This window comes from Blennius ocellaris, assembly GCF_963422515.1.
Source record: "Blennius ocellaris genome assembly, chromosome: 1".
NCBI classification, from domain to species: domain Eukaryota; kingdom Metazoa; phylum Chordata; class Actinopteri; order Blenniiformes; family Blenniidae; genus Blennius; species Blennius ocellaris.
This window is the reverse complement of record NC_137650.1, coordinates 29,783,837-29,795,466: the sequence shown is the minus strand read 5'-3', so window position 1 is coordinate 29,795,466 and position 11,630 is coordinate 29,783,837. Positions and strand designations below refer to the sequence as shown.

General features: G+C 39.9%; 1 protein-coding gene across 1 annotated transcript; it reads left to right on the top strand.

Annotated features, from left to right (window-relative positions):
- Window positions 1-6,638: 6,638 nt before the first annotated feature.
- LOC308131052 (uncharacterized protein) lies at window positions 6,639-11,512 on the top strand. Its single transcript, XM_080497617.1, has 10 exons — window positions 6,639-6,712; window positions 7,121-7,319; window positions 8,141-8,334; window positions 8,446-8,661; window positions 9,123-9,540; window positions 9,687-9,820; window positions 9,907-10,146; window positions 10,640-10,801; window positions 10,906-10,995; window positions 11,075-11,512. Exons 2-10 carry the CDS (start codon window positions 7,121-7,123, stop codon window positions 11,243-11,245), a joined length of 1,824 nt encoding a protein of 607 aa, XP_080353743.1. The 5' UTR covers window positions 6,639-6,712; the 3' UTR covers window positions 11,246-11,512.
- The last annotated feature ends 118 nt before the right edge of the window (window positions 11,513-11,630 follow it).

Genomic DNA, 11,630 nt, shown 5'->3' with positions numbered 1-11,630 from the left:
TGGATATCTAGAAATTAAATTGATTAAGGTATCCATTCTTTTGTCACAATAAAATGAAAAGTGGATTACCAAGAGGCTTTAAAAAAAAGAAGATTTTTTGATACTTAAAAATTTTCAAATGTCATCCATCGTTTGCTTTATATATATATAAAGTGATTATATTGTGATTAACTTGGATTAGTTTATGTTTATGGCATTTAGATATTTTAATTTATTTAATTTATACAAGGAGGAGCACTCAGTTTACCAAAGCCAAACATTTTTATTTTTACATTGTAACATTTTGCATTTATGCACAAAACATTTTTTTCTGTATCTACAGATGATGTGACTGAAAACTTGAAAATGCATTTTTAGTCTGTGAGGGGAAAGCAAGTAAAAACTAATTTCATGCTACGTATGGGATGAATGATCCAAAACGTTCGGTTGAAGTAATACATCTACATTTATAGAACTTGTCATTTGACTTATATTTAACATGTACATCATACGTTTATTAGATTGAACTCTCAACACATTCAATATCTTATGATGTTTTAATATGACAAAGTCAACCCAAAAAGTAAAAAAATATTAGTTTTCTTTCTCTTTGTCCAAAGATTAAAACAAAACAACTTTAAACCGGACTTGACTGGGAACTTAAGCTTGACTCGAGGTTTTGACTTCTGAAGATGAAGAGGAAAGTTTGCTCCTCGGCCGGTGGGTCCATCGACGCCATCTCCACCTGGTCTGTGTTGATGATGTGGATGAACCAGCCTCTGTGCAGAGCAGACTGAAAGGTTCTCTGACCCGACTGGTCGCCCTTCATGTAGAAGACATAGGCGAGGGCGCTCTCGTCGCTCTCCGAAATCCGTTTCAGTTTCTGCTTGTCGCATATCTACAGGGACAAAAATGTGACTCACGATTCGCTTCACAAGAAGAAGTAATTGTGTTGCCAGAAATCCTAATGTGATTTATTTTGAAACATGATATTTGATAAGAGTCGTTGGTATTGATTTGCAATTAACCTCGCCTCATCGAATGCTTTAAATGAGAAATAGAACTGAAGTCTGCAACTGTCAAAGCTCTTCTCGTTTTAATTACTTCAAGTAGAACACATCAACTCTAAACAAGGTTTTCATAAGGTAGTTAATAGTTTTGACCCTTACATATTTCTTTCTACCATGGTTTTGTCTTAAAAGGTAAAAGGCCAGGCAGATATGCATAGCACATTAAAAAAAGAGACTTCAGAGAGCTTTACAGAAACAAATATGTACAGCTGGCAAGGGAGAAAAGTGATTGACAACCAGGAAAACAAAAACATAAAGGCTATACTACAGATTACCTGTATAAAGCGTAAAACACAGGATACACCTGCTTCTATCAAGCAATCATGTTAATACCGTAGAAAAAGGGTTTTTGTTGTTGTTGTTTTTTAAACGAATGTCATTTTTGAAATGCAGAAAGATGTTTGGTCCGACATTTTAACAGCTGTCCATGAATCTGAATTGTCCTTACCTCCACTTGTATGCACACCCTGGAGTCCACCTTGCGGCACATGAGGAAGCAGCTGGACCCGGTGAGGTTCAGCACCACCGGCACGCCAACAAAAGTGTCACTCACCTTATCAGACCGGTAGGAATAGATGGTGATCTTCTCTGAACATAAAGTTGGAGGGAATAACAGGGGGAGAAAAAAAAAAAAGACTATTACTCAGGTGACAGAAAGTAGATATTCACATCTGTTAATGGTGACGGATTGATTGAAGGGGTCAGATTTGTGTCACGTTGACGTGGACCGATCCGAGTCACCAACCTGGATTTGGCGAGGCGTAGACTGCTTTCTGTGAGCAGACGCCTCGGAGGTACCGTCGAGAGGCAACGTGCTCCAGTAAACCGTTTAATAGCTTATTCTGTTTGAACCAGGTATCTCCTCGAGGAACTGAAAGCGACACACACAAACGAGAGGAAACAGACGATCAAAGGACAAAAAGTGAAGCACATCCACTTTCACTCAGGAAAGAAAATAACAAGGAAGTGCAGAACAATGGGCGATTTTGAGTTGATTCCTTGTCAGTACCTGAATACTGTTAAGGTGAATTAAAATTTTTTTCATCCATCCATGCTGTGGCTCAGGTTGTTTTCCATGTGTGAATGAATGGATGAATGTAAGGGATCATGTACCAGACACTCACTACTCAACCAGCAAAATGTGCTATAGGAGTAAAACCTTATTACTGCGTGATCCGATCCACACCTGACAATTACAGAATAACAATCCCACAGAACGTATCCTAAAGTATTCAAGAGCTTTATGAAATAACGCAAATGAGATAGGAAAACAAAGAAAAAAACAGCCCAAGTGTGTTATGTTGCAGATGGGAATGTAGAACAGACAATAAAATGAACCTAAAACACTTCAAATGTAACAGACTAACTACATATCTATTGTTTAGTTTTTTTTTTCAGCATTTGTTCTCGTCAAAAGCAGAATGACAGTTCCTCACTCACCCAGCGTCACCTTGCTGGTTTCAGAAACCACCACGACGTCATTGTAAATGCAGCCGGTCCCATTACAGCCGTGACAGGGGCTCTCTGGATTGCAGCTCCTGCCGCTGACCAGAGAGATGCTGGTTTTTGTCATCTCGATGACGAGGAGGTCTTTTACATCATCGCAATCCTCCTTCATGTCCTCCCCCTCCCTGTCTTCCGTCTCCGGGCCCGCTTCGTTGTCCTCCTCTCGGCTCATCTCCCAGCTAAAACTCAGGACGGTGGTCTCCTTGGCGACGGGGCGTAAGACGTCCTCACCCTGGTGGGGCTGCTCCTCTTTCTTTCCTGGTTTATGGACTGTCTTCAAGATAAAAACACAGAGATGGGGGGGAAAAAAGGAGAGAGAAAGTTTTACAACTTACAAAAACATATCTTTTTTTTTTTTTTATTCATCTGTTTTGAACACTTTAAAAAAAAATTTAAATCAAGGAAAATGGTTTTTCATTTGGTAATTTCAGTTTGCAAAACATCTTTTTCAACATCAAATTAAAATCAGGAATAATTAATTCTACTAATCACTCATCCATACATCTGTGTCTTTAAAAAGCAATGTTACCACATATATAAAAAAACAAACTATATATTTTTCTACAAATAATACATTTGTGTCTTTCTACTCACTATATTACTATATATTAGTAGAAAGACATAAATGCACAACATTTATTATGTAGGACTGTGGCTGTTCATAAACTGACCAGCATTGGGTTTCCTTCAGCTAAGATGTGAGCCAGCTCCTCAGGCGTGAGATCCTCCAAGTCCCTGCCGTTAATCTGCATCAGCTTGTCTCCTCTTCTGAAAATAATAATTAAAAAGCAGCATTCATATTTAGCAAAAAAAAATGTCTTTGGAATCCATTTGAAGCTTATATGATATTTAGGAAATACAGCATGATCAGGGGCCTCAGGTTAGTTAAAGAGTCAATTTTTCATGTCCCTGAGATGTAATTGGGACCCCCAGAGCATGTTCTCAAAACATGAAGCGCAAATTCTCAAATAAAAATATCAAGCCCCGATATTATGTTTGCACTTTTTGTCTGTTTAAACTCAATAGAATATTTTCAACAGAATAAAATTACTACGTTTTTCCAACATCAAATTGTTATGAATATCCACTGTCCATTCTCTGCACTCTTTGTTTTAATGCAAAGAAGAACAAGTACATTCTTAGAAAGTCAACATTCATTCAAATGTGCACAAATAAAAAGAAAACATGTCGGAAGAAATATGAGCAGTTTTAACTGGATTGATTATTAATAAACTGACAATGTATTTTAAAGACGGTCGGCAGGGAGCAGATTAGATTGCCATCTGATGTCAACTTCTTTGTTTTTTTGACAATCTTTTATTAATGTAATAACATTTTGCTAATAATCTCATACATTCTTACATTTGTGTACTGTTTAAAACATCTTTTTAAAATGAGATAATGCAGCCAACAATACAATAATACATAAGGTTCAGGTTTTGTGCTCTCTCTTTTTATAAATGAGTACAGTGGATAGCTTAGTCACCATACTCATTCACTGAGGATAGCTATGACACAAAACTCTCAGTTACAGTTTAAATTTTTTTTTTTGATTAGCTCTATTACATTGGAAAAAGACCAAAGGTATTACATTACTAGCGGTTATTACATAATTGGGCTTATTACACTATGCATGCTGTTTTAGAGAACTCTAAATGACTGAACATATTTTTTTCTCCCACAAAACTTCCTGAAACAATAAATCTGTCGACTATTTCTTTAATCTTGCAATTGATTAAACCGACATTTCACGACAGTGGGTGTACCTGACAAACATCTTTTTCCAGGTCCCTTTTTGTCTCTTTACCACATTTTCCACTTCATACTGATGCTTTCCTTCATGAATGTGATGGTCAATCAGAACGCATCCACTGACCAGACAGTCCTGAAAGTCAAGAACAAACAAACTGTAACTTTCCCACACATACAGCGTGAGCCGGGTTCTTTTAAAAATGCTTATTCCACAGTGTTTTGGTCACTCACACTCAGGTCCATGGTGCCGGTGGGCTCTGCTGTGGTGATCGGTCAAAGGCTGAATTTGATGCCGGTGGTCACGAATGGACTTTTATAGCCTTCGGTGTGTTCGTGCTTCTGCTTTGCAGGAGCATAAAAAAGAAGGAAGTAAAAACAAGGAATCAGTTCCAGGGCGAGTGACGGGGAACTGCATCAGAAAGAGGAACCAAGTTAAGATAAGTAAATCTGATGAAAATGGGACAGGGAGTGTAATTCTTAGAAAACAGAACTTGTGAAACAAATGAATGATAAAGATGACAAATAAAACCAACAAAAAACATTGGACTGACTTGTAAGAGCGGTTAAAGTTGGCCCACAGCTCCCTGTACAACAGTAATACTAAACATTTCATATTAAACACGTGTTTCTATTGTGCTCGATGTTCCTCCAACACATGATATAACGGCAGTGTCACAGTCAAAGATGAGATGAATGAACTGAAAAGAGAGGGGGAAATGACAATAAGCCGATTTACAGTATAACACAGAGTACATGGGAACTACTGAAATAATATTACTTCCTTTATGACAATAAAGCATCTCTGCTGAGGAGTAAAACATTGTTGTTTAATGTGCTGTTCCATGATTTCTAATCCAACCAGAACAGAAGTGACAACAGTTTTACAAAAGCTTTAAAGCTCTTTTTGTTAAACTTTGTATTTAAACTTTATACAGCTTGTGTGTCTTTTATGAGTGACTTTGGTCTTTTAGTATTTAGGTTTGAAAGGGAGTTTAAAACACAGTTAAGTTGCATTCGTTCTGAGTTATTTTCTTAAATCCTTGAGAAATTCTACTGCTGATGTGATTTTAAACACGTTCATGAAAGCCTCATGCATGAAAACCGCAGGACACACGGAGGAAGTGACGGCTGAGAAAAAGAAGCGGGTGCAACAAAATATATTACAGGTATTGCAGTTTACCTCTGTAGCCCATAACTGTTACGTGTTTAAAGGCATCAATGTCTACATATCAGTACAGTTTAAGCTCATGGCTAATGTCCAACCATCCATCCATCCATCCATCCATCCATCCATCCATCCATGCATGAGAGATATTAGTGATAAATTGATCTCTACTTTTAGTGTCATAATAGAATATTAGTTACTGTACTTTCCCTTTTACACTTCCTATTTACTTCATGTGCGGAGATTTTCTTATAAAAAACACCAAACATAGCTTGCACAACAAGATCTTGGGTGTAAAGTACACAGTTTCACAAAGTTGGAGTTACAAAATATTAATAGTTTTGCAATACTCATGTTGTGCCCTTGTTTTACCTGGTGCAAAATAGGTGGTCCTCAGATGAATAACAAAGATATGCTGAAAGGTCAAAATTAAAATAAACAGTGTGGAATACAAACTTAGTCCACACAATAGACTTGAACATGTTGTTGTTGTTGTTTACACCATGGGAATCCCACTGACAAACATGTTGAATTAAAGAAGTAAAAATGTAATGATTGCATGTGAGGCAATCATGTGATGAAAGCAATATGACTCAAACATTAAAAAAAAAAAAATCCCCCCCCCTCCATACAGATGAGATACGATAGTCTCTTATTGTCTTTGTTGTTGTTTTTGTGCAACTTTCAGGACTTTTGACCCTTTAGGCCTTTACTGTTTGTCTTTTGCTACGGATGAATCTTGTTGGTTTGATACTCTGTTCCTGGTTAATATTTAGTAGTACCAAACCTTTCTAATATATAAAGTACATATAGTTTATAGATTAATTTACTCAAATGACCTCTCTTGACTGCTTTAAACTAAGCTTTCAGGATTTGTTTTTGAAGCAATCCTATCCACATGTCTCTTTAAAAAAAAGTACATTCAAGCCAATTTCTTTCAGGGTTTTCACTCTACTGACTGTAAATGTAATGTACTTTATTCCCCACCCTTGATATTTAAAAACTGTGATGAGCTGTGTTACTAAACCTACACGAGCCCTCACATGAATAAACAGACACGTGCACACTAAAGCTATTTCAAGCTTTCCTCTCGCAGCCTGTAAAGTCCAGCTAAATCTGTAGAGAGATGTATTGAGTTACATGAGAGGCCACTGTCGCAAAAATCCCAGGTCAGGAGAGTCGAGGCACGGACCACGCTTCCACCAGCTCCCAAACGGGCACAAACAGACTCTGCAGCCAGGTAACGATCAAACACTCCGTTTATCGACGGTGTGCTGTGGCTTCTGTGCCATATGAAATAACAAATGTGACTTAAGTTAGCTTTTCTCCTCTTCGTGACATATTTTTTCGTGGTTGTGACTCACAGTCTGGAAGAGATTATACATTAGGTGAAATATTAAACTGTAAAAATTACATAGAGCACATAATAAAATGACATTTTATGTATAAATAGAAATGCAGTCGTATTAATGAGCGTTTGCATTCATGTTGTGAGCATCAATAAACCACCATAGAGCGAGGGACATGTTTCCTTTTTTTATAAACTGTATGAAATATCTCCCAAACTTGTTTATAAAAACATGGGAAGTTGTAAATCAGTGGCCTGTTATTTTCGCTGTGTTAAATCTCACCTTTTGTTGTGTTTCAGATGGTGATTCTCGATGTGATCATAGTCGGAGGTGGCCCTCATGCCTTGACCCTTGCAAGTTTGCTCTCCGGCCATGACTCTGACCCTGGACTTGACCCACCCACCTCCCCCTCAGGCTCAGACTCTCCGCAGTCTGACCCCAAACCTGAAACATCCAACAAGAAGCGCTGCACAGGCAAGAAGAAGAGAGCGACTACAGGTACACTTTTACTTCATTGAAATCAAACATTAAAATCAAAACACTACATATTGGCATTTTATTGTCATCAGTGAATCTGTTATCATCACAGCAAGTGAGCCTAACAGCTTTACACACACACCTGAAACATACTTTACTCAGTTGCTTGTTATTTATGATTTTGATTTTAATCCATTTTTTTTGTTTTGAAAGTCCAATACCTTCTTTCTTTCGTGTCAGAATTGCAGTAAGGAGAGCAAAGAGGCCCAGATATCTCTGCCTCCTGTCATTTCCTTTAAACCCATCAGATTAACCAGGAGACATATACTCTCTCCAAAGTGGCATCCTGCCAGTGGGATCAGTCAGATTCCTGACTCCTCTCAATGTGGAGGTGTAGCGACTTCACTGTGTCTCTATTCTATGGTTGAGAAAACACATTTTGTACCTGTGTTCTCAATCTTCCACTCATTATGACCCAAATTTTGTGACCGTATGTGAAGATTGGAGAGCAACTGGTAAAAAAAGAACTTGGCTTTCTAAGTCATTCATTCAATTTTAGAGGAAACAATTTGAATGTTTAGCTCCTAGAGAAATTGCACGCAGGCAGAGGTAGAACATGAGACTTAGAAAGCTTCAGTGTAGATCTGAACCAGCTGCGAGACTTTGAGGCTTCAGGACTAACCCCTATAGCAGATACACTGTATCTTCAAATTTGACATATAGGTTTGAAAACATAATGAAATGCTAATTGGATACTTGCTCTTTTATCAATCCTGCATTTGTCCATGAAGGTAGCATCTTATATTCACTGACAATTGTCTTTGCATGTGCTTTGTGGTAAGTCTCCGCAGGTTACAGGCCGGAGGGGCAACGGGCAGAGTCAACCACATCAGAGCGGGCTGTTCTCCCCCCGCTGAGTCTCTGTGTGGTGGATACCTACGGGGAGTGGGCCGCTCTGTGGGGGAGTCAGTTCACCGCTTTGAACATCCCTCACCTTCGCTCACACACACTGGTGCACACAGATCCTTTCAACAAGGTACAGGCATGAGCAACCACCCTTGAAGCAGATGGATTAGGGTTTTATTTATTTTTTTATTTTTATTTTTTTACTATGAATGTAAATAAATGTGAATATTTCACTCGACAGAAAGCACTTCAGGAGTTTGTCCTAAAGCACCAGCGCTCAGCAGAGCTTCACAGTCTTCCAGACCAGGTTTACATTCTGGATGAAAACGCTTTCTTCAATGACATGCGGCTGGGCAAGAAGGAGAAGAGACGTCTGAACATCTCCTCCACGATGAAGAAGAATCCCTCCTTCAGTCTGCCAGGAACCGAACTCAGCGTGGACTTCTTCAGAGACCAGGTGTGCGTGTGTGTATGTGTGTGTGTGACACTGACGTCACTGAAAACCAATAAATAATTTAACAAGTCTGTGTTTGCTTGTTTGTTTGAAAGCATTTTGGATTTGTCACTCCCACTACCCTCTTTGACGTCGCATTCATGTTCTTGTGGAATTACTAAAAGAACAGAAAAGAAAATCACAATCTGCAACTAAATAATGTGTTATACTGTGTGTTGGGTTTGTTTTGTTTTTTTTGTCTGTTTTTAACTAACACATGACTGCTATCTGATATCAAAAATGTCATTAATAATACTAATGATTCATGCATGACAATATTAGTTACTCTTATTTGCATAATGAACACCTTTGAGCCAAATATTAAAATGGGACTGTGAAGTCAAATGATTCTCAACTTTCTTGGAGTAACGCTAGAAATCACAAGAGTGGCTTCTGGCTTTGACTCGATTAATCCGAACACGCAGGTGGAGAGATACAAGTTGGATAAAGTGCTTGTGAAGGGAACAGTGGAGCTCATCGCCCCTGTGATGGAAGATACTGATGAGACGGAGGAGGAAGAGAAAGGCTGGTCAAACAAACACAATTCAAATGGAGACAATAGAGTGAATGGAGGGATGGAAGATGGGGCAAGAAAGAGAGTAAGATACTTTCAAGTCCGACTTCAAGAAGGCGACATCCTAAAAGCCCACCAGGTGGTCGTCGCAACAGGTCCAACTCGTGCCCAGATGGCCAACATCCCCGTGTGGGTGAAAAATATTGCAGAGAACTTTCCGGAGGGGCGTTTGCGACACACAGTTCATCTCATGCACCATCGACCAAACTCTACGCAAAGATGGAGAGAAACCGACTGTGAGAGACAAAGAGAAACATCTTCCACAGCAGGTAAGTTTCATTTCGCCCGATCATGCGCGGCAGACAAACGGAAACATGCAGAAGCGTGGAGCGATCATAACACCTAATGTCTGAAATATTCACATGCATATGCTCACACCTGCTCCTCCCTTTACAGTCTGCTTATGTGTGTCCAGGGCTGTGTGTAGTGTGTGAGGCAGGGCAGAGAGTAATGGTAGTTGGTGGAGGTCTGACCAGTGCTCATGTCGTCTCAATTGCCCTGCAGCAAGGTGCCAGCCATGTGACATGGGTCATGAGGAAGCACCTCCAGGTCCAGTGACAGTCGACAGTGTGAAGACTGCAATCATACCTACGTGTCTCCACCACACATGCCAGTCATGATTTTCTCTCTTACAGCTGAAGCAGTTTGACGTGGGAGACGTGGAGAGCTTGGTGGGTCGCTACTCCCACGTGGAGCACGGCATCAAGATGGACGGCCAAGCTTACCTGCGGCAGTTCTATAATGAGCGGAGCCTCCATAAACGACTGGCCATGATTCGCCAGGCAAGGAAAGGAGGTGCCGTCACCCCTGAGGCGTACATGCACCTGCAGCCATTCATAGAGAGTGGACAGGTGGAGGTGAAGACGTACTGTGAGGTAAGAGGTGCACGGGATGCTTTTTTCTAACCTGTCGTCATGGGATGCAGAAACCAGTCCCAGCTGACTATGGGCTATGAACACCTTCACCAGTCCATTACAGGGCAAACACAAAGAGACAGACATATTAATTTAAGAGTCCTGATTTAAGTATCAAAGCATGCTTTTGAACGATGGAACAAGACTGGTGTACACAGAGAAAACTCATGCACCCACACAAAAGTCAAGAACAAGGAACATGAATCAATAGTTCAATATGAATAAACGCCTTTCTCAGTCTTCATATTCTTGGTTAACAATGACAACGGGTGGTGATCTAGGAACTCTAACATACAGTTAGACCTCCTTTTTGCCACAAGTGCCCCTCTGAGAAGCTCCTGGTTCATACTCATCTCAACCCTGACTCTGCTTTGTGCAGTATATGTGTCGTCTGCGATGAGCCTGCATGTAATGTGATGCGTGAAGGTAGCCTGAATGTTGTACACCTGTCCAGGTGAGCGAAGCCAGCTGGTGCTACAGGAGCCAGGTGTGGAGCCTTTGTCTCAGCACTGGGGGCCGCTGGAGTGGAGACATGATCTGGCTCGCCACTGGCTGCAAACTCGATGTCAATCAGGATCCGTTGCTTTCTGAGGTGATGGAAGAGTTTCCCATTCAGGTGGGTGAGGCATGAAAATAAACTATACGCTTAAAACCATATGCTGCAACTATGCTACCTGCTGCACCCACCATAACGACGGGATGAAATGTGATCCTATTAAGGTAATAGATGGATGGCCGTGCATATCAGAAAGCTTACAGTGGACAGAAGGATGCCCGCTGTACCTGATGGGACAGTACACTGCTCTTCAGGTAGGCCTTGTATTCAATGTGACTTTTTGAAAATGAAAATGTACATGTATTATGTGTTTTCCTCCACTTTACTGCCCAGGTTGGACCTCATGCATTAAACCTCGCTGGTGGACAGGCTGCCAGCATGCGAATTGCCAAAGACATCATGCAGCGTCACGAGCATGACAGCGGTCAGAGGTTCAAAACGAGCGGGGAGAAATCGAAAACTGAGGAATTTGTTCAACAGATGCACGGCCTGTTGTGGCTTTGATGCAGATTATTTGTTGAACGACTTTTAATGGATCTGTTTATGAACAGATAATGAACATCCATCCATCCATCCATCCATCCATCCATCCATCCATCCGACCCTAAACAGGATAAAGTGGTATAGAAAATTTATGAATAATGGTGATAATGTCAATTTGTTTCAGCCCCTGTTTAAACATTTGATGCACTGTGGTCCCTGTTTTTTTATTACATTTTTTTTATCTTGATGTAAAATGCACTGAGCAACTAAAACACGTTTTACAATAGAATCTCGGTTTGTATCTCTTTTGTTTATTTGTACATTTTGTGAAATGATAATAAAAAAAAAAAAAAAAAAAAAAAAACATTTTAAATAGTCTCGCTTTGGTCTTTTTTTTTCAAAAATG

Coding starts and splice junctions, on each gene's coding strand:
- LOC308131052 (XM_080497617.1), top strand. CDS start 7,121: ATGGTGATTCTCGATGTGATCATAGTCGGAGGTGGCCCTCATGCCTTG. Junction 10,147..10,639: donor AGGTGAAGACGTACTGTGAG/GTAAGAGGTGCA, acceptor ACACCTGTCCAG/GTGAGCGAAGCCAGCTGGTG. Junction 10,802..10,905: donor TGGAAGAGTTTCCCATTCAG/GTGGGTGAGGCA, acceptor GATCCTATTAAG/GTAATAGATGGATGGCCGTG.